Genomic DNA, 24,845 nt, shown 5'->3' with positions numbered 1-24,845 from the left:
GACGATGATGACGGGTCTTAATAAATCAGACTTGTTCTCTAGATTCATGGGATCCATCGAAGACGACAAGTACTTGAGAGACATAGTCACTAGCTTTCTGAGTATGAATTGGTTGAGAAAAAGTTGAGAATTTTTCTTCTTGTGAACATTGAAGTTGCAGAGTATGCATTGTGTAGCTTGAAGTTGCAGTGTTAGACTATTTAGATTATGCGAGATATGATGAAAATTGGGGGAGAATAATGTCGTTTCTAATAGAAGGGGTTAAAGACCATTTTGTCCTCAATTAGAGTTGACGGAGTAAAGGACCTAAGTAACTAGCGAAATTAATTGTTAGAGTGAACTACCAACCTGACCCCTGTCCATTTCGCAAAATGACAAAGCAAACCCTGACGAATAGAGCAATCCACTTCGGTCCTTGTGTAACACCCTCACTACCAGAATGTTACGCTTCCGGCTGCGCCACTCTGATAGCAAGGAGTATTACGTCTACTTTATATATTTAATATTAAAATAGGAGCCTATGACTCGACAATGTATCGCTGATTTTTTTTTGAAAACCGGAAATAAATACTTTATCTTAAAAAAAACACACAGGCATAGATTCATATACAATACTTCTTACATAATAGCTTATAATGTAATAACAAAGACGAGGGAAGAAAAATTATCTAATTAACACAAAATCATATAAACCAAAACGCAGCATAACTCTTCATAATGCTCCTTCATTCGATTCCTGAAAAGGTAAAGCTGTAGGGGGTGAGAACCTAACTACACGGTCTCACCATGGAGTTTTAGAATTTTTATAAGAAGATATTTATTAAGAAAACTGTTTTCAAGTTTAGTGATTATCATAGCCTTATGAATCTTTTAAAAACCAATAGCTAATCATTCAAAACCTTTTCAAAAAAACAATATTTAATCTTTCAGAAATCCAAAACCTTTTTTTTTCTTATAAGAAAATCTTAATCAGAAACCAACCACGCAATCAATCAACACAATCATCAATTCAGCACCAAAGCTCATTCTCAAAAGTAGCACTCCAGGACAAGCACAGGCAAAACAGACAAGGAAGGCACATGTTTAGGTAGCAGCTACAGCAAATAATTCAGGTAGCAGTTAAGAACAGTTTAACAATTATACAAACCAAAACAAATTCAAACCAAAGCAAAGCATATAAATGTATATGATGCATGCCTGTTCTATTGCTAATGAGCTCATCTGTCGGTTATACAACCAACCTGATAAATCCAGTTTGCTAAACTATTGGACTGTCCCCCGATGCGCATTCCCATGAGCCTATGCATAGCTTTTTCTATATAATATATATATATCGAATCACTGAATGGGTATACCATTCCTCGGAATTTATAAGTGTTCGGTCACCTTTACGTCATAGAGTCAACAGGATATCGAGTCTTAACCTGGAGCAAGTGGTGGCAAGCCACTGCATCTACCCAGGAAAACTCGTGTCTCATATAATTCAAATTCATAAACCATATGAATAATTCAGTCAACATTCATCAATATCCAAGTCATTCTCAATATCATCATTATTTGTAATCCATATCTCATCTCCAAATTCATTCAAAAATCATAACTCAGTCAATCCTCATCATCCTTCTTTCCATTCCGTTCATCAACAACCCCAATTCATTACATAATTCTTTCTTTGATAAATAAATCAATCTTAAAACATATAATGTTTAAAACCAAATCTTTTTAAATAATTACTTCGAATGAAACTTCCAATTTTATAAAATTTCGGCAGCATCTCCTCTAAAACTCGGATTCTGCCACTCTTTTTGGGTCCTAACCAAATCAAACCAAATACCTATTAATCATTCAAATCACTTCCAATTACCATTACCATAACAACAACACTCAACCCAAGAAAATTACAAAATCCAGAATTCAATCAACCAATCCTATAAATCGCAATTTAAAACAACTTCAACCAACAACATCAATCAATAATTAAGAATTTTCGGTTTTCTCAAACAGTTTCAAACCAAACCATTCCTCAAACTCCTTTCGAATCTCAAACAGTTACAAACCAAACCATTCCTCAAACTCCTTTCGAAAGGATTGATGCTGTTGGTTGACGTGAATGAAGACAATTAACCCCCTAACCATTTGAGGTGTCCACATCTGCAGCATTCATCCACATCAGCAAGCTAACACATGCTCACCGTGACAGTTCAGCATTTTTCGTTCGTAGTTACCGAAGATTCACCCACAGAAACCGCCTTGTGTCACGAAAAGTATGGATTAGGAACCAAAGTGGATTGCTTTATTTGTCAGGGATTACTTTGTCATTCTGCGAAATGGACAGGAGTCAGGTTGGTAATTCACTCTAATTATTAAGGACCAATCGAGTAATTAATTTTAGTTGGAAATTAAAATGTCTGGTCTAAAATTTTTTGGAGACCAAAATAAGTAAATACTCTAAATATTAAAAATATCTTTTTAAATTTTTTTAAAAGAAAATATTGTTAGTTTTCAGAATAAATATATAATTTATTTTAATAAAATTATTTTTTTAAATGCACTTAAATATATTTAAAATTTAATAAAAATATTTTATTTTTTATAAAAATATTTTTTACTTAAATAAATCAATTCAAACTAATATTTAATCGGTCAATCATTATTATCTGCAAATAAAATTAATAATTATATATTTATATATATTATTTAATTTATTTTTAACGTATATTTTATATTTTAATATATATAAATAATTAATTTTTTATGCACACATAATTTGATCATTCTTACTTTAGCATGTAATTCTAGATAAATAGTAATAACTAATAATTGACTAATGATTGAGACTAAATCTTCTGTACGATACCATTTTTTAAAATTTAATTTTCATACATTTATAATATAAAATAATTATATACAAACATCCAATTGTATATTATTATATTATTAAAAAAAATTATTTTAAAATTCATTACTTAAAAATTAATCAAAATATTTAAATAAATAATTGTATATAATTTTTAAATTTATCAAAATTAAGCTTTTTTAAAATCAAAATCAATACTTTTAAAATTATAAAAAATAAAATAAGTTTCACCTTTTAAAAATTGAATTTAACCCATACTTAATTTAATTTGAATCCATTCAAAGTAAATCACTAAAAATATCTTTAAATTATAAAGTTATCGATAAAATATTTTTTAAATTTATTAACAATAGAAATATTCTTATATTTTTAGATACGACAACTTAATAATTCGTGTTTTTTTCTCTTTGTAGTTTACTTATCCAGTTATCCCTCTAATATTTGTGTCTGTGTCTATTTGTTACCTATTTTCTTGGAATTGTAGCACGTGGAGAGTATTGTAGCAGCGACACTAAATCAATGAAGAATAAAGATGGATACGCTCCCAAGAAATTGTATCAATTGCATTCCAAGTATGCTTCTCTAATGTCTTTGATCCTCTTCACTTCAGTTTTAAACTTTTAGGAAAGTTATCAGGTGTACTTAAGAATACCGGTGTTCCAGTTGTTTTAATCGTTGATTTTAATTATAATATATATTAATATATATTATAATTAAAATCAACGGTTAAAACAACTAGAACACCGGTGTTTCTGGTACATCTGATAAACTTCCAAACTTTTAATACCTGCAGTTTGGACTTTGGAGGCATAACGTTACACGTCAAATGATCAGGATGACATGTGGTCTTATGTTCCTAGGTTCCTCGGTTACAATCATGGGTACTTTTAGTTTTAGTGCTATGTCTATTGGGGCTTTGGTCTTCAGTTTCTTCCCCAAATGGATCTTTTTTGTTCTCCATGCAGTTTCCTTTGTTCCAATAATATGGTCTCTTGCGATTTACTACCATCCTTTGATTCTCCCACTAGGGTTTTTTTTTTTTTTTTTGGTCAAATCCCACTAGGGTTTATAATGCCATTTTACGAGGAAATTGTGACGAGAATGCTCTCTAAGATGGGTATTCATTGGGCTCCACTTTACATTGGTTTGTAACGTATCTAAATTAATTTTGTATTCATACAGCCCATTTGCTTATGTGGGTCTTGGCCTGCTTCTTGACGTATACCATGCACTATTCTCAGGAGAGTATCACTACAGGGTTACTCTAATTTGGGAGTTATTAATATATTAGAATATATATTTTATATGTACAAAAATATACAATAAAGATTTTGACAATAAATAAAGATTGTACAAATTTTAAAGAACAAAATGTTTGTTATGCTTAATATCATTCTCGGTTGACAAGGTTGAAGCCATTCTATCAAATTTTTTTTAAATTTTTTTAATGAAAATTAATACAACCCCCCAAAAAAAGAGAAATAAACCACATAACAAAGCTTTAATTTCAACCAAAACATAAATAATTATATTAAATACCATAAAAATCTTAACCTTCTGTTATCTCTACCTCACAACTCAACACTTTTTATCACATCTTCATTTCTCTTTTCAAATTAGTTTATCACACTAGTCAATAAACCAACAACCACATACATCCACCCATAGCACATACCAAAAGAAGATACACAAGATGTTACAAAATATACCAAACTTTGGAAGGGAGCCGATAGAAAGAAAAATAATCACTATCAAACCAAACAGTCAAAAAGAACATAAAGTAGACAGCATCAATTTAGTAGGACAAATCATATCAAGTAAAGAAGTCCCATTTAGAAGAAGCAAAAATGACATTATGGGAATCTAGAAAACCCATAAGGAGTTTTCATCTCTGTAGTGGAACGTAACAAAGTTTTGATAAACTTCAAGGATATGTGGAGAGGTCTGCAGACATTGAAAGGGGGCCATGGAGTATAAAAGGTCATCTCCTAAATCTCCAACTATGGTCACAGCATGAACAATATCGGAGGTCAGCCACCAATATATGGAGTTTTGGGTTCAGATACATGGGCTATTCTTGGAGAACATGAACAGTAAAACAAGCAAATCATTGGAGACATGATGGGGATTGTTATTGATGTGGAAGATCCGATGAGAAACCATGTACTCATGAGAACTTTTTTAAGGGTAAGGGTAACCGTGGATATTCTCAAGCCTTTAGCCACAAGTTTCTATATGGCAAGGGAAAACCTCTCCAATATCTAGGTTCATTTTAAATATGAGCACCTTCAAGATTGTTACTGCATGAACTGTGGGGTTATAAGGCACAGCAAAAAAGAATGTAATAAAGAGATGGCCATGGTGGCGTGGAATCCAGACGTACCCAGATATACCCATGGGCTAGAGGTAGACCAAGCCAAATCTCTTAATAAGGGAGAGGAAAGAAGATGGAAGCAGATCAAATCACAAAAAGGGGATGAAGAGACGGAGGCGCGTGACATCCAGGACAACTATGAGAGAGTGGAGGAGCTACAGGAATCTGCAGCCAGTGGAGTAGGTAGAAGTCTAGAAGAGGGAATGAAGGAAAAAGGAAAGAAAGTAGCATCAGAAAATTAGAAGCAGATAAGGCAAATAGATCTCAGAGCTGCAGAGCAAGTAGGAAAAATCTCTCTTAATCAGCTGAGGATGGCAGACTTAAATGAGATCAGGGCTAGAATAGGAAGGAATACTAATGGGCCAGGCCCAATAAAAGAAGGAATAGAAGCTGGGTACTGGATCGGGAAACAACAGGAAGAACAGAAAAGCATTAACCAAGAAGGAGGAAGCCTAAACAATTTGGACCATACAAGCCTAATGGAAGTGGACCAATAAGACACAAAAAGGGCAGGAAAGAAGAAGGATATAGAAGGCAGCATAACAATACGAAGGATGAATTGCGCCAAAAATAATAAGGGAGATTCTGAAGGCCAGTTTTGGTGCTAAAAACATGACAAATGCAGCAGGAGGAACGGAATAACAAAACAAAGACAAGGCTTTAAAATCTAATGAGGACAATGGGGATATTTGGGAGCTCAGAAGAATAGAGGAATAGAAAGATGGCATGGCAAACGAGAAGAATTTAATTATACAGAGAGCAACTGTAGGAGGCACATATTTTGTGGAGCTAGCCGAGGAAGAGGACGAAGATAAAAGTGGGAAAAAAGGAGACACAAGCTCTACATGCTGAATGGGAAAAGAGGCTCACAATGAAGATCATAAGCAAGTTGAACATCAAGAGGAAGAGGGCTGAACAGGACACTCTGATGATTAAAGCTGTAGGGGAAGAAGAAGAAGAATTGCTTCAAGACAACACCAAGACCAAAAGGACCATGAAAGATGAGGTAACAGAGCGAGACATAGTTGTAGGAAAAATGCAAACTGTTCTCAATAGTACAGAGGTTGAGGAGGCGGTCCCATACATGCCCCAACGCCAGCCATGAGTATAGTAACTTGGAACTGTCGGGGTGTTGCGGCAACCATGACAGTTTCCGAATTAAAAGATCTTTACAAAAAGATCAAGCCGGCCATAATTTTTCTTATGGAAACAAGAGCTAAGGAATGCAAAATCAGAAAGTTAAAGAGAGAACTCCGTTTTGATAAATCCTTTTGTGTAGAACCCCAGGACTTGTCCGGAGGTCTAAGTCTTTTATGGAATAGAAATATGAATCTTAATATTTACTCTTAGTGTCATAATGTTATTAAAACTTATATTACAGATAGGAAAGGAAATAAATCGAATTGCTGTTTTGTGTATGGAGACCCCAACGTTAGATAGAGAAGGAAGCAATTGAGGGATTTTGTAGCTCAAAATCAAAATCAAAATGAACCACAGTTGTTTATTGGAGATTTTAATGATATTTTGAATCAGGAAGAAGAATTGGGCTTACACCCAAAGCCAAGAGAGCAGGTGGAAGAATTTAGGAATTTTGTGGATAGCAACAGATTGATGGACATTGATCTTAAAGGAGGAAAATTTACATGGTTTAGCAATTATAAGAATGGCTTCGTTACAAGAGAAAGGCTAGACAGGGTCCTTGTCAACTGGGAGTGGAGGAGATTATATCAGAATGCAACCCTCACAACCCCTCCTAGTGATAGGATCTAATCATTGCCCTCTGGTTTTAAGGCTGGAACCGAAAAAGAAATTCGAACGACACTTCAAGTATGAAGCATATTGGGAAGATCACGAAGATTGTGAGAAGATCATCAAGCAAGGATGGGAAAAGAATGAAAATAAAAGGAATAAATAGGAAAAACTACAAGAAAAATTCAAGAGTTGCAAGAAGAAATTGGAGCAATGGAGTAGAAGAACTTTCACCAGAGCTGACAAAAAAATCAACCAACTTAAGGAATAAATCACAAAACTGCAGAATCAGGAGTTTTCATAACAGCAGCAGGAAAGGATCAAGGATATGAAGGTTGAAATATCACAACTATGGAAGAAAGAAGAAAAGTACTATGGCCAGAGAGCAAGATTAAAATGGCTAAAGTTTGGGGACAAAAATACCTCCTTCTTCCATGCAACGCCAATTCAAAGAAGAGACTTGAATAAGATCGAAAGATTGAAGGACGCAGAGGAAAATTGGATTACAGGGAGCAAGGACATCATGGAATTAGTGGAGAGACACTTCATTGATCTATTTGCCACAACCACAAGGAGCAAAGTAGAGGAATGCACCCGGATTATCCCGAAAAAGGTCACAGTTGAAATGAACAGAGAGCTTCTAAAGGAAGTGTCAGATAAGGAGATAAGGGATGCAGCCTTCAGAATGGGAAGCCTGAAAGTGTCTGGTCCAGATGGTCTTAACGATTCATTCTTTCAAAAGCACTGGGATATCATCAGTAAAGAGGTATGTAATGTTATTAAGGATATTTTTGCTAGCAAGAGAATGCCAGAGGACATGGGAGAGATTACGGTGGTCATGATTTCCAAAGTTAAACAACCAGAATGTCTTAGCCAATTAAGACCTATCAGCTACTGTAATTACATTTACAAGATCGTGACAAAGATCATTGTCCTCAGGTTAAAAAAGTTTCTTGATAAATTAATCTCCCCTACCCAAAGCGCTTTCGTGGGAGGAAGACTCATACAAGACAACATTGTTATTATTCAGGAGACCTTCCACAATTTAAACAAAAAAGACAGGTTTGGCTCCCAAAACATAGCTGTAAAATTGGACATGAACAAGGCTAATAATATGTTAGAGTGGGACTTTTTGGAAAATATTTTACATTCTTTTGGTTTTGAGCAGAGCTGGATACAGTTAGTAATGGAGTGTGTCAAAAACGCAAGTTATAAATTTAAAATAAATGGTAAGCTGTCTAAGAGGATAAAACCTCAAAGAGGTCTGAGGCAAGGTGATCCGTTATCACCATACCTTTTCATTATGGCAGCAGAGGTTTTCACAACACTTATGGAGGAAGCACAAAGGGAAGGACGTATTTCAGGCGTTAAGCTTGCTTCAACAGCACCAGTTATCACCCACCTTCTGTTTGCCGACAATTGCATTCTTTTTACGGAAGCCAAAGAAGAGGAACTTTACCAAAGCATCTTAATTCTGAACAGATACACGGATGGATCGGGACAAAAGATAAATTTAGAGAAATTGGGCATAGTATTTAGACAGCAGGTACCGATTCAGACAATGGTCAATATAGAAGAGATTATGGGCATGCAAACCTGGAAAAATCCTGGGAAATACCTTGGGTTACCGGCACATTGGGAAAGATCGAAGAACAAAGTGTTGGCATGGCTAGAAGAAAGGATAGACAACAAAATTGAAGGATAGAAAGAGCGACTACTCAACCAGGCAGGGAAGGAGACTTTGATTAAAGCAGTTATTCAAGCCATACCCAGTTACGCTATGAGCATTATCTTGCTGTCCAAAAACTTTTGCCAAAGAATAGGATCAAAAGTTGCAAGATTTTGGTGGGCAAACTTTGAGAGAGAGAAGGGGATACACTGAAAAAGATGGAGCAAGGTTTGCAAAAGCAAGAGGGATGGCGGGTTAGGTTTTAGGGACTTACAGTGTCAGAATTTAGCCTATCTAGCCAAGCAAGCATGGAGGGTGATTGAAAATCCAAATGCAATATGGGTAAAAATGCTAAAAGCAATATATTTTGAGGATAGTGATTTTTGGGAAGCTGGCATCGGGAGTGGAGGATCATGGGCATGAAAAAGTCTTATCCAATGCAGGGACTTCTTGAGAAGGAATGGGAGATGGAGTATTGGAAAGGGCTCGAAAGTAAAGATATGGGAAGACAACTGGGTTATGGGCATGGGTAAAATTCTTTTGAACAGAAATCACTCAGTGGATAGAGTAAACGAGCTCATCATCGAGGGAGAAGGATGGAAACAAGGAAGAATAACATAATTTTTTCCGGAGAACATAAGCAACAAAATTCTGCAAACACCCATAAGTCTACTGAGAAGCGAGGACAGGCTAATATGGCCTTTCAAATGGGACGAGGGTTACACAGTTAAGATAGGATATCATGTGGTAAAGAAGGAAAAACAGGTCAGCGAAGGAGCGGGACCTTCAACAAGCACATATATGACGGATCTTTGGAAAGAGATATGGGGAATGAATGTTCCGTCGAAGATAAGAATGTTTTTATGGAAAGCGGCACATGATATAATACCGGTATATAACAACTTATTTAAAAAGAAAATAACCGATACTCCTATCTGTCAAATTTGCAGGGAAGGAATAGAGACAACGGAACATGCAATTCTTCTATGCCCGTGGACTAGAGCAACGTGGTTTGGAGCATAGAGTCAATGTCTACCGACATCAGAGACAGTCAAATCTTTTGCATAAAGGCTGCTTGAAATGTGCAGGAAAATTAGAGGACAAGCAAAAGAAGCGGCAGAGGATATGATTGGAAGAATTGGAATGCTAAGTTGGGAGATTTGGAAAACGAGAAACCAGACTATATTCCAGAACACTAACTCCAATCCTAATACTACCATCATCAGAATTAAAATCCTAGAATCAGAAATCAGGGAAGCAATGCAAAAAAAGGAGCAGCTCAGGCAAATCCAGAACAGAAGTATGAGCAGAAGGAGCATTACCTGGAGACCTCCACCGGGGGACTGGCTGAAGGCTAACGTAGACGTTGCATATAATAGATCGACGACAGAGGGAGCAACTGCAGTTGTGATTCGAGACAATTCCAGGAGATTGTTAACAGGAGAATCAATGAGAATCAGAGTTCATTCCAGGCTGGCAGCAGAAGCAGAAGCAATGAGAAGGCACTAATTCTAGCTACAAATCTTAATATGGAGCAGCAGAAGCAGAAGCAATGAGAAGGCACTAATTCTAGCTACAAATCTTAATATGGAGCAAATTTTAATAGAATATAATAATTTACCTCTTGTGCAAGTGGTGAAATAAAAAACTTATATAGAAGAGGTAGAATCGATTGTTCGAGATATTTTCTTCTGGCTGAGAGCCTGTCTAATTGTGGCTTCACATGGGTCCCTAGAGAGGGAAATAAAGTCGCTGATGGAGTGGCGAAGTATTCCCTTGCAGGCCAATTGGAGGAAAACTAGAGACGGAAACCCCCACGAGAAATAACAAAACAATTGAGGAGGGAAGCTTCAAACCATTTGAGGCTTTAATAGTAATTTTTGTTTATAAATATACTAAAAATACGAGATGCTTTAATAATTTTAGTCGTTAATTTTAATTATAAAATATATATTAAAATTATTAAAGTAACAATATTTTTGAAATATCTAAATTTTTTTTAATATAAACATCTTTTATTAAACACATGCCATTGTGGCTTTTTTTATTTTTATGTTGTTATTAAAAAATTATAAGATTGACGAGTTTCCAGAGAGAGAAAATAAATCTAAAAAATAATTTTCTGAAGTGGTTAAGAGAGGTTAGTAGATAAATAATTTTACTATAGACATAATATATATTAATATACATTGTCATTGTTTGATTAATTTAATCATCTCACTTAATGAAATAAAATTTGATATTGTTGTTATATTAAAAAAAACAAAAATTAATAAAGCAATTGCATTAATTGAGAGTGGATAGTTATATATTTTTTTATGAATTTAATTTTAATTTATTTTTATTTTTTTATAAGTTTAATTTTGATTAACTGATATTATAAATTATTTTACATTGTTGTTTAATTATGTCTATTTGTTTAAGTTGGATTCAAATTTTGACATTTATTTAAGCAGACAAGTGAGTTAACTAATTTAACCAACTTAGTTGGTTAAAAAGTTTTTTTTATTAACAATACTACAATAGAGTGATAGACAACAATATGTTTGGGTAAAAGTATCAATTAAAAATAAAAAATCCAACCCGTTCCAAGTTTTTGGATCTGGGTCGTTTTTCTACTAACCTAGGGTTGTTAATCGGTCCATAATATTGTGAAGCCCATTTTTTATGGGCTTTTGTTAATAGGCTCAGGAAAAGAAAAACCGGGAAAAAGTAAAGCATCGAGTGAGTATAATGGGAAAGGGAGAGGGAGGGGAAGGGAAAGGGAAGGGAGAATGTAAGAGAGAAAGATATTGAAAAGGAATTGACAGAACATTTTGGGAGGGAAAAAATGAGAATGAAATGAAGTGAAGGCATTGCGAGAACGTAACAGTAATAATAGATGGCAAAGGCAAAGCTTTCGAGCTTAGTGCACGAGCTTCGAGAACGCATTGCGGCTTCTTCTTCAACTCCAACCACCACCACCACCACCACTAACAATAATGTAACTGCCTCAGACGACGACGCTTTGGAAGTCAGGTTTCGTACCGTGCTCCCTAATCTTATCAACGCATACCTGCTCCCTTACTCCTCCGCCAATGAGAGAGAAGCCATCGCCGTCGTCAAGCTCGTCTCTCACACCGCTAAGTACTTCCCCGGCGTCTTCTTCCACGGCTCCGACTCCGCTTCCCTTCTCCCTATCCTCGCTCGCCTTCTCCCTTTCTTCTCCGATCCTCTCTTCCGCTCTCGTCATGCTGTCTTCTTCGAAGCTATTGGATCTCTTCTCTCCTTGCTTCGTACCGGTGCTCGCGACGCTTTCCGCCACTTCTTCCTTGACGCCATGCTCGCCGTTCAAGGTAACTGCAATTCACAACTCTAGTGTTGAAAACATTAGTGTTAGGTAAGTGCTTTTTGTTGTTGTGCTTGAAATCAGTAAGCTCTTTGCGCTTGTAGATGTTGTACACGTGGCTTCCCTTTGCCATCAACATGATTGCAATGATGGATCATCAACTTCTAAGTTCACGATTAAGTGTTTCTGCGACTCGTTCTCCGGAATCGGAGATCTACCGGCAACGCTCAAACCGGTGGATGGCTATGGTTTATTGATTGACCTCAGTGGCCAAGCGAGGTGGCAGCCTTTTGCTACTTGGATTTTGAAGCTTATCAGTAAATGTATCACCGAAGGAACGCTTTATGTTGAAGGATTGATCGGCGTGTCGTTTGTTTCTGCTGCATGTTCGCTCTTATGCTATGGGGATTCTGATCTTCACATGGTATGTAATGAACGATTCATGTAAATTGGAGTTTAAGAGTTTCACACTTTCACTCAGTTTTACTGAAAAACTGTACCTGATTATTTATTTTTGATTTTGGAAGGCATGCTTTGACCTTGTACACATCCTTGGAACTGTTACAAACTATGATATCATTCCTTATTACAATTTAATCCTGTCAATATGTACTATCCTGAATGTGGACAAGGAGGGGCTTCCTGTATTCAGGTTTGAATATTTGATTACTTTATTATTATTATTTTTTAAAATTGGTTTCATATGATTGAGGTGTTTGTATATTATGGATGCCTCCTTCGGAAGTAATTTTCTTATAAAACCCTGCTTCCAATACATTTAGAAGATTGTCTTGAAAGGTTCTTTAAGTGAATAAATAAGGATGTTTCCTACTCCCTAAATTAAGATAAAGCTCCCTTGCAGAAACATGGCTTATGATTCTTCGATGGGTATTTGCCTCACTTCACTCTACTCTAGCTGCCCAGAAGATGTTGTCAAACTTACCGCTGCTGATTTAGTCAGTGTATTCCGCCGATCGTTGTCGAGAACCAAAAGCCAGGAACTTAAGGTTAACATTGAAACTTGCATTTCTTTGGAAAAGTTTTGTTAACGAGGGAGCCATTTGTTGGTTTTCATTGTTTGTTCCTACCCTTTTCAGGAAGTCTGATACATTTGAAGCTGTGAATTGCTCAACAGGTTCTAATAGTATTCCTTTTACAGGTTGCACTATGCAGTGCCTATGCTAGGATTGCTCGAGTTTGTCCTCCGCATATCTGGCAGCCAGAATATCTAATATCTGCACTTTATCAACTAGAAGACCTATTCCGGCCTCTAATAGATTGCTTTCAAGTAGCTCTATCTACACTTGGTCCACATCTTGTTGGGGGAGTCCAAGGAAACGATAACACTTTAACCACATTAGCATCCAATGATCAGTCAATTCAAAGCATGAGGCTTGGCCTAAAGAGGCCCATTGAGGACGTTCATAATCCAACAATCAAGCGGCAAAAAGTGAATGAGGAAATTGTTGTCTCAGATGCCAGTCTTGAGATGGAATGCAAATATAGTGGTATAGTTACTTGCCAAAGGGTAGAGGATTATGCTGATCATATGAATAAATCTCTTCTTTCATTTGTCCAATCATTAAATGCTCCTGCTGTTAGTGATGCTTTGCTGAGTTTGAGACCGATGGCCGCTTTATCTGCACTTAGCATGCTATGCATTACCTTTTCTATTTATCCAGAAACCAATATATATTTCAGAATTTTTCAGCAGATGCATGCATGGCTTCCTTGGATAGTTGAACAGGTAGGAAGGCTATAGCTGAAAATTCCTGGCATACAATTTGTTTCTCTTTCAGTGAACTAACTTTTTATGTCATTATAGGCTAAAGCAGGAAATTCGATTACCATAGATATCTCCATCTACCTGGAAGGAATTCACAGTATATTGCTTTCCCAAAGTAAGCTTTGTATCTTACTGTCATTGGCACTGTCAATTACCTTGTACTTTCATAATAATATTAGTAATAAACATTTTGTTATTTCTATTGCATGCATTGTTTTGCCTCTAATTTTATTTGGTGACTAGTACATATAAAAACCAACATAAAAATATAGTCGAACCCCCATGACTAGTACATATAAGGTTTGCTGTTGGGCCTTATTTGCCCAGCTTACCTGATATCACATGTCTTGAACAGAACATCATAATGTTTTGAGCAGCTTGTCGATTCAAGTAGTGTATTTTTTAATATGCATTTCTTGTCAAATGTTTAATTTCTCAATATATTGTTGCTGGTAGCATTCTAGATTCCTGGTAAATCCTCTCTTGTTTCTTTTGTGTATTAAGTTGGAGCTGGGTGTTAGGTTTGTCTAGGAGTTTAAACAGATGAAAAGAAACCAAGTATGGTGATTTTTCTGGATTCATCCTTAAATTCACTTATACTCCATGTTTGAGGTTTCTAATATTTCATGCTAATGTCTTCTCAATCAGGAGCTGCTTTCAAGGAAAACAACAACTTATTGCAAGATAAGCGTTACCGTGAAGACCTTTGTGTAGTGCTTAAACTTCCTTGGACTCATATGCTACCTGCTGTTGATAACCATTGCCCATGGAAAGCAAAATGCCTTTCTCTTCAAGTATTATCCAAGCTAGGCCCAAACTTGAGCAGCAGTGTTGTTCTTGAAGTTTTAGATATGGGTCTGCATGATGAAGCTGAAAAAGTAAGAACTGAAGCTGTCATTTCTATGCCAGTGATGCTTTTCTGGTCTACTCTTGATATATCATCTCCTGTCATTGAAAAGATTGAGTAAGTAACTAAGTAAATGTTTTTGCGTACATGATTTAGATAATGTGTTTGGTCAGGCTTGTCATTTGATTAATTTCATTGTAGTTGTTTGTTTAACGTGAAGGCTCTCATCGACGAGATGTTGATATTTGAATTGCAGGAGGTAATTGAAAGAACATGTTTGCTAATTTTTTTTCCTTTCCTCCGAACTGTTGCTTCCTTTTTCTAGGATGGATTATGTCTGGAACAAGCATTTCTTTTTCCTTTTCTATCTTTCTTTTTTTTCCCCATCATTTAAAATTCAAATGGCAAAATCTTATTCTTTGAAGTGTGTTTCCCTTTTATACCTCATCTTTCATCAAGATTGTTCGATTAGAGGTTTTCTGTTTCCAAGGTTTTTCCTGTTCCAATATTATGACAACTGCTCTTGTTCTTAAGCAGTTCTTTTGCCATTATGTATGTGTCAGTTAAATTTCCCATCACATTGATATATGCACGGAGGAAAGTTGTATCTCTTTTAACAAATGATGCACAACAAATCTTCTGTTTGTTACATTTTCCCTATCTGTTATGCAGGTACATAAAGAGAGATAATGAGAAGGTAAAGAAATTGGTTCCCATAACACTTGGTCTGTTGTCATGCCTTTATGGATGCAGAGGAGCTACCTCTGGCTTACATACAGATGAATGCAAATTATTTCTGAATGTAAAAGATGGAAAACCATGTTGGTCGGTAGATTGTTTACTGCAAAATTTCAGCTGCTCAAAATGTGACAGAATTTTTATTCGCAATCATGGTGAGCAGCATCCTCCAATTATTCACCAAGCTAATGGGCATGGAGCAAATGTAGATGTTAGTTTGGAATGTAATCTTATTCAACTTCAGTCTTTATTTTTTGAACTTCTGTTTGATGAGTCATCACATGATGTCCAAATTTCCTGCGTGAAAGTTATTCATCGCATCCTTGCACATGGATCTGCTGATACTCTGATCCAAAATAGATTTCAGTGGATAAAATGTGTAGAGTTTCTTTTAATTAGCAGGAGCAAGGAATTGAGAGAAGCATTTTGCAGTCAGATTAGTTCATTTGCAGACAATCTCATTTTGAGTTTGATTTTTCCTGGAGATGTTGACAAAAGCAAGGAGCAGAAATTCTTGGATACAATTCAACATGCCATGACAGTAGCAGAAAGTCCTCAGATATTAGAGACTCTAATGGAATGCATAGCGGAAATAATGTCTGCTGTTAATGTAGATAGCAAAATGTTCTTGTATTGTCTAATTTTGTTGGTTGATCGGCTAGATAGCATGCATGTGGCGGTAAGAATGAATGCATCAAGGTTAATACACAAGGCTTGCTATTTCCATCTGAAAGGAGGTCTGGAGCTAATTCTTTTAAAAGATGTTCATATTTGTACCGAACTGTATGATTATATCTCTGAGAGACTTGCGAGCCGTCCGGTTTTAGTGAAGGAGTTTGCGGAAGCTGTTTATGGCATTGAGACTGAAGAACTTGTGAAGAAAATGATCCCTTTTGTTCTCCCAAAGCTTGTGGTCTGTCATCAGGACAACAATCAAGCAGTTGACACCTTACATGAGTTGGCCAAGTGTTTGAACACTGATATGGTGCCACTTATAGTTAACTGGCTGCCAAAAGTGCTTGCATTTGCTCTTCATCAAGCAGATGACCAAAAGTTACTTGCTTCTGTGCAGTTTTACCATGCACAAACTGGTTCCAACAAACAGGAAATATTTGCAGCTGCATTACCTGCACTTCTAGATGAACTTATATGCTTTACAGATGGTGGTGATTCGGATGAGATAAATATAAGGTAAACTGAGTGTATCTCTGGAATTTGATATTCTATGGCATTATGGTTGAAAACTTTCAAAACTGGACATTAATATTGATAACTCATATGAGCTTTCTCCCTAGATTTAGCTAATATTAAGGATCACATACTTTAGGTAATTATTTGTTTATATTCATTTTCTTTTATCATTGACTAGTTTGTAGAATGGTTTTGTTCCATGCTGCTGTTTATTAGAAACTATTGCAGTGAATCCCTATGTACTATGATATTCCTATAGCCATCTTTGAAAGGCAAACAAAGGGCTCATAATTTGATAGTGATAATGGAAGCAAACTATTGCTGATTAAGAGTACATGAATTTTACTTGTCCTTTCTCATTCTTTTCTAAATTTTTTTACAGATTAGCAAGGGTGCCTCAGATGATTAAAGGCATTGCTATTGTTCTCACTGGTGGAGATGATCTTCCAGGGTTTTTGAGGAATCATTTTGTTGGCCTCCTTAATAGTATAGACAGGAAGTTGCTCCATGCTGACGATTTTGTGCTTCGGAGACAAGCATTGAAGCGTATTGAGATGCTTATTAGAATGATGGGTTCTCATCTTAATACTTATGTACCAAAATTGATGGTTCTTCTGATGCATGCAATAGGTAATGAATCACTGCAAAAGGAGGGTCTGTCTGTCTTGCACTTTTTCATAAGACAATTGGCTGAAGTATCACCATCTAGCATTAAGCATATAATTTCTCAAGTTTTTGCCTCCCTTCTTCCATTCTTGGAAAGAGACAAAGAAAATCCCTCCACACACTTGGACAAAGTGGTAGAAATTTTGAAAGAACTAAGTCTTAAGAACACGGCTATCCTAAAACAGCATATATGTGAGTTCCCCCCGTTACCCAGCATACCTGCTTTGACGGAAGTGAACAAAGCAATTGAGGATGCACGTGGGTCATCAAATTTGAAGGATCAGTTGCGAGATGTAGTGGATGGTTTAAATCACGAGAACTTAAATGTGAGGTACATGGTAGCATGTGAGCTTTGCAAGCTTTTGAACTTGAGATGGAAGGATGTTACCGCTCTAATCACTGCTGAATCTGGTTCAGACTTGGATGTCTTGAGTTTGTTGATCACATCACTGTTAAGAGGATGTGCAGAAGAGTCAAGGACTGCAGTTGGGCAGCGGTTAAAGTTGGTTTGTGCTGATTGTCTTGGAGCCCTTGGTGCTGTTGACCCTGCTAAAGTAAAAAGCTTTTCATGTCAACGTTTCAAAATTCAATGTTCTGATGATGACCTCATATTTGAACTGATCCACAAACACCTAGCTCGGGCATTTAGATCAGCTCCTGATACTGTTATTCAAGACTCTGCTGCATTGGCTATACAAGAGTTACTAAAATTTGCTGGTTGTGAAGCATCGCTGGATGAGAATGCTCCAGCTTCCACATCACAGGAAAAGAAGGATGAGGATAATAGTAACAGTTTTACATCCAAAATTAAGAGATCCAATTGTAGTAATGTGATGAACAATAGAGGCCAAAAATTATGGGGCCGGTTCTCTAATTATGTGAAAGAGATAATTGCCCCATGCTTAACATCTAGGTTTCAGCTTCCTAAAGTGCCCGAATCAACGTCTGCTGGCCCAATTTACCGCCCTTCTATGTCATTTAGAAGATGGATATTCTTTTGGATTAGGAAACTGACTATGCATGCTACTGGATCTCGTGCAAGCATCTTTAATGCTTGTCGAGGTATTGTACGCCATGATATGCAAACAGCAATATATTTGCTTCCTTACTTAGTTCTTAATGCTGTCTGTCATGGAACACAGGAGGCACGGCACAGTATAACAGAAGAAATCCTTTCAGTTCTTGATGCAGCTGCATCAGAGAACAGTGGTGCTCCAGTTCATGGATACAGTGGTGGTCAAAGTGAAGTTTGTATTCAAGCTGTGTTTACTCTTCTTGATAATCTTGGACAATGGGTGGATGACGTTGAACAAGGGCTTGCACTTTCCCTTTCTAATTCATCAGCATCTAAGCAACAAAACTCAAAGGATCCAACTTCAAATTCCTTGACATATCAGGACCAACTCCTTGTACAGTGTAAATATGTTTCTGAGCTTCTCTCTGCAATTCCAAAGGTGACCCTTGCTAGTGCTTCTTTTAGGTGTCAGGCTTATGCAAGGTCCTTGATGTACTTTGAATCCTATGTGAGGGAAAAGTCAGGTGCTTTCAATCCTGCTGCTGAGAGGAGTGGCATCTTTCAGGACGAAGATGTTTCTCATCTTATGGAAATATACAGCTGTTTGGATGAACCAGATGGGTTGTTTGGCTTGTCCTGTTTAAGTAAATCTTTGAGGTTGCAAGATCAACTTCTAATAAACAAAAAAGATGGTAACTGGGCTGATGTGTTGACTTCCTGTGAACAAGCTTTGCAGATGGAGCCAACCTCAGTTCAGAGGCATTCAGATGTCCTTAACTGTTTACTGAACATGTGCCATCTTCAGGCCATGGTCACTCATGTTGATGGTTTGATTTCTAGGATTCCTCAGTACAAGAAAGCATGGTCCATGCAAGGTGTGCAGGCAGCCTGGAGGCTTGGCAGGTGGGATTTGATGAATGAGTACCTCAGTGGAGCTGACGAAGAAGGTTTAGTTTGCAGCAGCTCTGAAAGTAATGCTTCATTTGACTTGGATGTTGCAAAGATTCTTCAAGCAATGATGAAGAGGGATCACTTCTCAGTTGCAGAGAAAATTGCTTTATCCAAGCAGTCATTAATTGCCCCTTTAGCTGCTGCAGGGATGGATTCTTACATGCGGGCATACCCATTTGTTGTAAAACTTCACTTTCTACGGGAGTTGGAGGACTTCCATTCTCTTTTAGGTGATGACTCTTTCTTAGAGAAATCATTTCATTTGGGTGATTTTGCTTTCTCCAAATTGGTTGAAAACTGGGACAATCGTATCAGATTTACACAATCTTCACTATGGGCTAGAGAGCCACTACTGGCTTTGAGGAGACTGGTTTTCAGTGCAAGCAGTCTTCGTCCTCAAGTTGGTAACTGCTGGCTTCAATATTCAAAGTTATGTCGCTTGGCTGGTCACTATGAAACAGCCAACAGAGCAATTTTAGAAGCCCAGGCCTGTGGTGCTCCTAACGTCCACATGGAAAATGCAAAACTTCTTTGGAGCACCCGGCGGTCAGATGGTGCCATTGCAGTATTACAGCAATCTCTCTTGAACATGCCTGTTGAAGTGTTAGGCTGTGCTGCTTTGTCATCTATCACTAGCCTTTCCCTAGTACCACTTAACCCAGCACCTATTGTCTGTGAAAGTCAATCTCCAAATGAGAACAGAGATATTGCGAAGACTCTCCTTTTGTACTCAAGGTGGATTCATTACACTGGCCAGAAACAGAAGGAAGATGTCATAAGTCTTTATACGAGGGTGAGGGAACTGCAGCCCAAATGGGAGAAAGGATACTTCTATATTGCTAAGTATTGTGATGAAGTGCTCGGTGATGCCCGGAAACGCCAGGAGGAGAATATTGAACTTGGTCCCAGACGAGTTTCTTCAAAGGCTGCTACTGTTGGTGGTGAAATGTCTTGGTGGTCCTATCTTCCTGATGTACTGTTATTCTATGCAAAAGGACTTCACAGGGGACACAAGAATCTATTTCAGGCACTTCCAAGGTTATTAACCCTGTGGTTTGACTTTGGGAGTATGTGTCAAAGAAGTGGTTCCTCAAACAAAGATCTAAAGAGTATACATGGGAAGGTAGATAGGCAAAAAACTTTTCTTGTCTTCGTAGCTTGTAAATAGGAAAGACTTGTCCACTACTTTTACATTTGTGATTTTTCCTTTCTTCTTTTTGGTAGGTAATGAGTATTATGAGAGGATGCTTGAAGGATTTACCAACATACCATTGGTTGACGGTGCTACCTCAACTGGTTTCTAGAATTTGCCACCAGAATGAAGAAATTGTTCGACTAGTTAAACTTATCATTATCTCTGTTCTTCGCCAGTATCCACAGCAGGGCCTATGGATTATGGCTGCAGTTTCAAAATCTACTGTTCCTTCAAGGCGGGAAGCAGCAGCTGAAATCATACAAGGTGCACGTAAAGGTTTCAGCCTGGGAAGTAATGAGAACAGTTTGTTTGTTCAATTTGCGAGCCTTATTGATCATTTGATCAAGTTATGCTTTCATCCTGGTCAACCAAGGGCAAGGACAATTAATCTCTCAACTGAATTTAGTGCTCTAAAGAGGATGATGCCTCTGGGGATCATTATGCCAATTCAACAATCTCTTACCGTTAATCTGCCAACAGTTGAGGGGAAGCCTGGTGATTCACTTATGCCAGATATCTTCCCTGCCACAGATCTTCCTACCATAGCAGGAATTTCAGATGAGGCTGAAATTCTTTCATCTCTTCAGCGACCTAAGAAAGTGAGTGGATTAGGGTGCATTTGATTTGCGTTTTCATTTTCACCTTTTTTTTTTAGAATTCTACGAAGGAAAAAGAGAAAATAGAAGGTACATAAAGAAAATAGAATTTTGTTGTTTTCATGTTTTCTCTTTCCTTCACAAAATTCTGAAAACAGAAAACATTGGAAATGAAAATGTAAACCAAATGCACCCTTATTTTTCTTTATATTATTTTTCTTTATCAAATATAACTTCATTTATTTTCTCTCTGATTTCTGAGTTCATAGTTCACTTTGTCTGCATGCATGGTGTGATCCAGTACTGTTTTCTTTCTTCATCCTTCTTTCTTTCTTTCTTCTTTCTTGTTTCTTCCTTTTGTTTTTTATTCTTTTCTTTTCTTTGTCCTTTTCCCTTTTTATTTCCTCAGTTTTAGTTTGCACATACTTAATACTTTCAGTTGACTAGGCATTGTTAATCAGTAGACACTGCTGCTTATTGTGATACATTAATTACGTAACTTCTTTTCAGTTTCCACAGACATGTAGCATGCACTATCATCTTAATGAGTCCCTATGTATTTCAGATCATTCTACTGGGCAGTGATGGCCTTGAACGTCCCTTTCTTTGCAAACCTAAGGATGATCTTCGCAAAGATGCCCGCATGATGGAGTTTACTGCAATGATTAATCGATTGCTATCCAAATATCCTGAAAGTCGACGAAGGAAGCTCTATATTCGTACTTTTGCTGTGATTCCTTTGACAGAGGACTGTGGTATGGTAGAGTGGGTGCCCCACACTCGTGGACTTCGACAAATTCTTCAAGATGTATATATAACTTGTGGGAAGTATGACAGGCAGAAAACTAATGGTCATATTAAACGAATTTATGATCAATGCCAAGGTAAAATGCCAGAGGATGAGATGCTTAAGGGAAAAATCCTTCCGATGTTCCCTCCTGTTTTCCACAAATGGTTCTTGACTACATTTTCTGAGCCTGCTGCCTGGTTCAGGGCCCGTGTTGCTTATGCTCACACTACTGCAGTTTGGTCTATGGTCGGGCATATTGTGGGGCTGGGTGACCGGCATGGTGAAAACATTCTTTTTGACTCTACCAGTGGTGATTGTGTTCATGTTGATTTCAGTTGCTTATTTGACAAAGGCCTGCAGTTGGAGAAGCCTGAGCTTGTTCCTTTTCGGTTAACCCAGGTAAGAGAAACCCATGTTGGAAATGGCAACAAATCCAACATGTTCTCTATGTCTTGATAACTTTTCTCTGATATCAATACCATCTATCTATCTATCTATCTATCTATCTAAAAGTTGATACCAACTTTTTTTACATTGAGTTTAAGCCATGTTTTCTCCTATAATGATGCTATGTCAGCAACTTTGATTAATTGGCAAAACTTGGAAATCAACCAATCATCCTTTAATAAAAGATTTTTAAAAAATAAAAAAAACTCTTATCTATTATTATTCAATTAAAACATAAAGTACTAATTAAATACAATAAATATACATTAAAAGTGCCATATTAGTAATATTTACAAAAATTTTCAATTACAAATGTTGAAATTCTACAACTTATACATGTTAAGACTTAAGATTCTTACTACTACATTATTTAGTTTACTTATATATGTTACATAAGACTCTGTTAGGATTAGTATTGGGCCTATAACTCAACTAGAGAATTATACTATAAATAGGAATATGATGTAATAGTAAGAGCATGCATGATGTAATTGAAAATTCTACTTTTTCTGTTTGGCCCTAGTCTTTGGGATATCTATCCTACTCTCTGAATTTCTACCTAATTCTCTCTATTCCTTGATACAATATTTGTATCAGACTCTTACTATTCTTTTTTTTCTTAATCTCTCATACTAATTGGCAAAAACTCCTCTAAGTAAGTTTAAATTTGCCACATTTCCTTACTAAATACATTTAAATATATCATGATTATAAAATTAATTCATAATTTTATATTATATTTTTGGTATTTTTCATTCTCATTCATTTTTTCTAACCCAAGTAAGTATAAATTTGACACATCTCCTTACTAGATATATTCAAATATACCGTGATTATAAAGTTAATATAATTTTATATTACATTTTTTGTGTTTCTCATTCTCATTCATTTTTTTCTAACTTTTTTTAGTTATTTGTAAACCAAAGAACACTATATGAGAAGACAAAGTATGACAACTAAAGCAAATATAAAAATGGAAGCAACAAATGAAAACATAGCTTTGTACAACTCTAATATAAAAGACCTATGTCTTTTTTAAAAATAAATAAATTTAAAATCTTAAAATAATAAACTATATTTCAATTTGTATTACATTTTAGTTGAATAATTATATGAAATTATATACAAATTATCAAATAAATGTTTTGCAAAATATTTTTAATATAAAACAATTCAAATTTAATATTAGTTTATATATTATCTAATCAATCTCTAAATAATATAACACTTGTTAGAATACACTATATAGTATAATCAATTTACCTCTCAGCTCATTGTCTCACTCTAGTTGGCAATAATAAGCCATACCTTCTCCAAATATATCTGGAATTATGTAGTCTGGAATATTTTTCATAACTAAATAAGAATTAAGAATTACTGAAGATAATATTATTTTAATGCTTGAGAAACTTAATTGCTTGCTGCTGATTATGTTTTGGTTCTTGTGAATTCTGCGATGAACATGCAGAACATGATTGATGGTTTAGGTATCACTGGATATGAGGGAATCTTCTTGAGGGTTTGTGAAATTACACTTTCTGTATTGAGGACACACAGGGAGACTCTTATGAGCGTTCTTGAAACTTTCATCCATGATCCACTTGTGGAATGGACAAAATCTCACAAGTCCAGTGGAGTAGAAGTTCAGAATCCACATGCACAGGTTTGGTGTTCCACTCTATTTTTAGTATCAAGACAAATTTGAATATAGTAACCGTAGTACTGACTTTAAGTTCATTATTTATTCATTGGTAATAGTTCAGATCAAAAGAACATTAAAGAAAATTATCCAAGATATGATTATGGTTTGCAACAATAAAGCAATTTAAATTTTTATTATTTTATTCCTTCCGTGGATTTTACAGAGAGCCATTAGTAATATCGAAGCAAGGTTACAAGGAGTTGTGGTTGGTGTTGGAGCTGCACCTTCGTTGCCCCTTGCTGTAGAAGGTCAAGCCCGAAGACTAATTGCTGAAGCAGTATCTCACAAGAATCTTGGAAAGATGTACATATGGTGGATGCCATGGTTTTGAGGATCAGATGAATTGAAAAGTTCTTACAATAGTTTAGTCAGTTACAATACAACGTTGCTAATTAATCTAGAATTGAACCAGCAAGCTGAGGACGGATTTGTTTGAGGTCATCCTCTTTTGGTATAGCAGTTACAGGACTTTGAGACACAGGAGATTCAACCTCATCCAGCTGCAAGTACTAAGCCCATTTTGCTTAACCTGGCTAGATCCATCAGCTAGAAGGGTGCATCACATTGGAAGTATGGATCCTCTGTTTTATTTCTTTGTATATAGCTTCTCTCGGGGTAGTTATGGACTCATTCCTGTATATATGAATGCATCAAATTCCATGGTTCCATGTGATAATTTCATAGCATATGTACAAGTGTATAACAACTTGCATGGAAAAGGGAAAAAAAGTTAAAAACAAGCTTCCAAGTTCCAAAATACCATGCTTGACTATCAAGATCAAGCATGTAATATAATATAATTCCAAACTTGACTGACATTTAATCAAAAAGTAGTTGTTAGTAACAAGGATCACAGCACAGCTTTTCAACTGTGGTTTTAACTTAAAACTGCCGACAATATTAGTAAAGAATAAAGTTCCTTAGAACATCTCCCAAACTTAATC

At 36.3% G+C, this 24,845-nt stretch overlaps 1 protein-coding gene across 2 annotated transcripts; it reads left to right on the top strand.

Moving 5' to 3' along the window:
• Positions 1–11,384: 11,384 nt before the first annotated feature.
• On the top strand, positions 11,385–24,708 carry LOC112712226 (serine/threonine-protein kinase ATR). 2 transcript variants are annotated; one of them, XM_025765051.3, is made up of 13 exons: positions 11,385–11,984; positions 12,082–12,401; positions 12,505–12,629; positions 12,840–12,984; positions 13,137–13,724; positions 13,803–13,878; positions 14,412–14,727; positions 15,283–16,539; positions 16,922–20,294; positions 20,396–20,965; positions 21,528–22,151; positions 23,668–23,862; positions 24,065–24,708. In XM_025765051.3, exons 1-13 carry the CDS (start codon positions 11,531–11,533, stop codon positions 24,230–24,232), a joined length of 8,211 nt encoding a protein of 2,736 aa, XP_025620836.1. In that variant the 5' UTR covers positions 11,385–11,530; the 3' UTR covers positions 24,233–24,708. The 2 variants fall into 2 exon arrangements, with proteins under 2 accessions (XP_025620836.1, XP_072060031.1); XM_072203930.1 differs by lacking the exon at positions 12,505–12,629 and having other exon boundaries at positions 11,407–11,984.
• The last annotated feature ends 137 nt before the right edge of the window (positions 24,709–24,845 follow it).

This window comes from Arachis hypogaea, chromosome 9 (genome assembly GCF_003086295.3).
Source record: "Arachis hypogaea cultivar Tifrunner chromosome 9, arahy.Tifrunner.gnm2.J5K5, whole genome shotgun sequence".
Lineage (NCBI taxonomy): Eukaryota > Viridiplantae > Streptophyta > Magnoliopsida > Fabales > Fabaceae > Arachis > Arachis hypogaea.
This window is presented reverse-complemented; position numbering and strand designations above follow the sequence as displayed.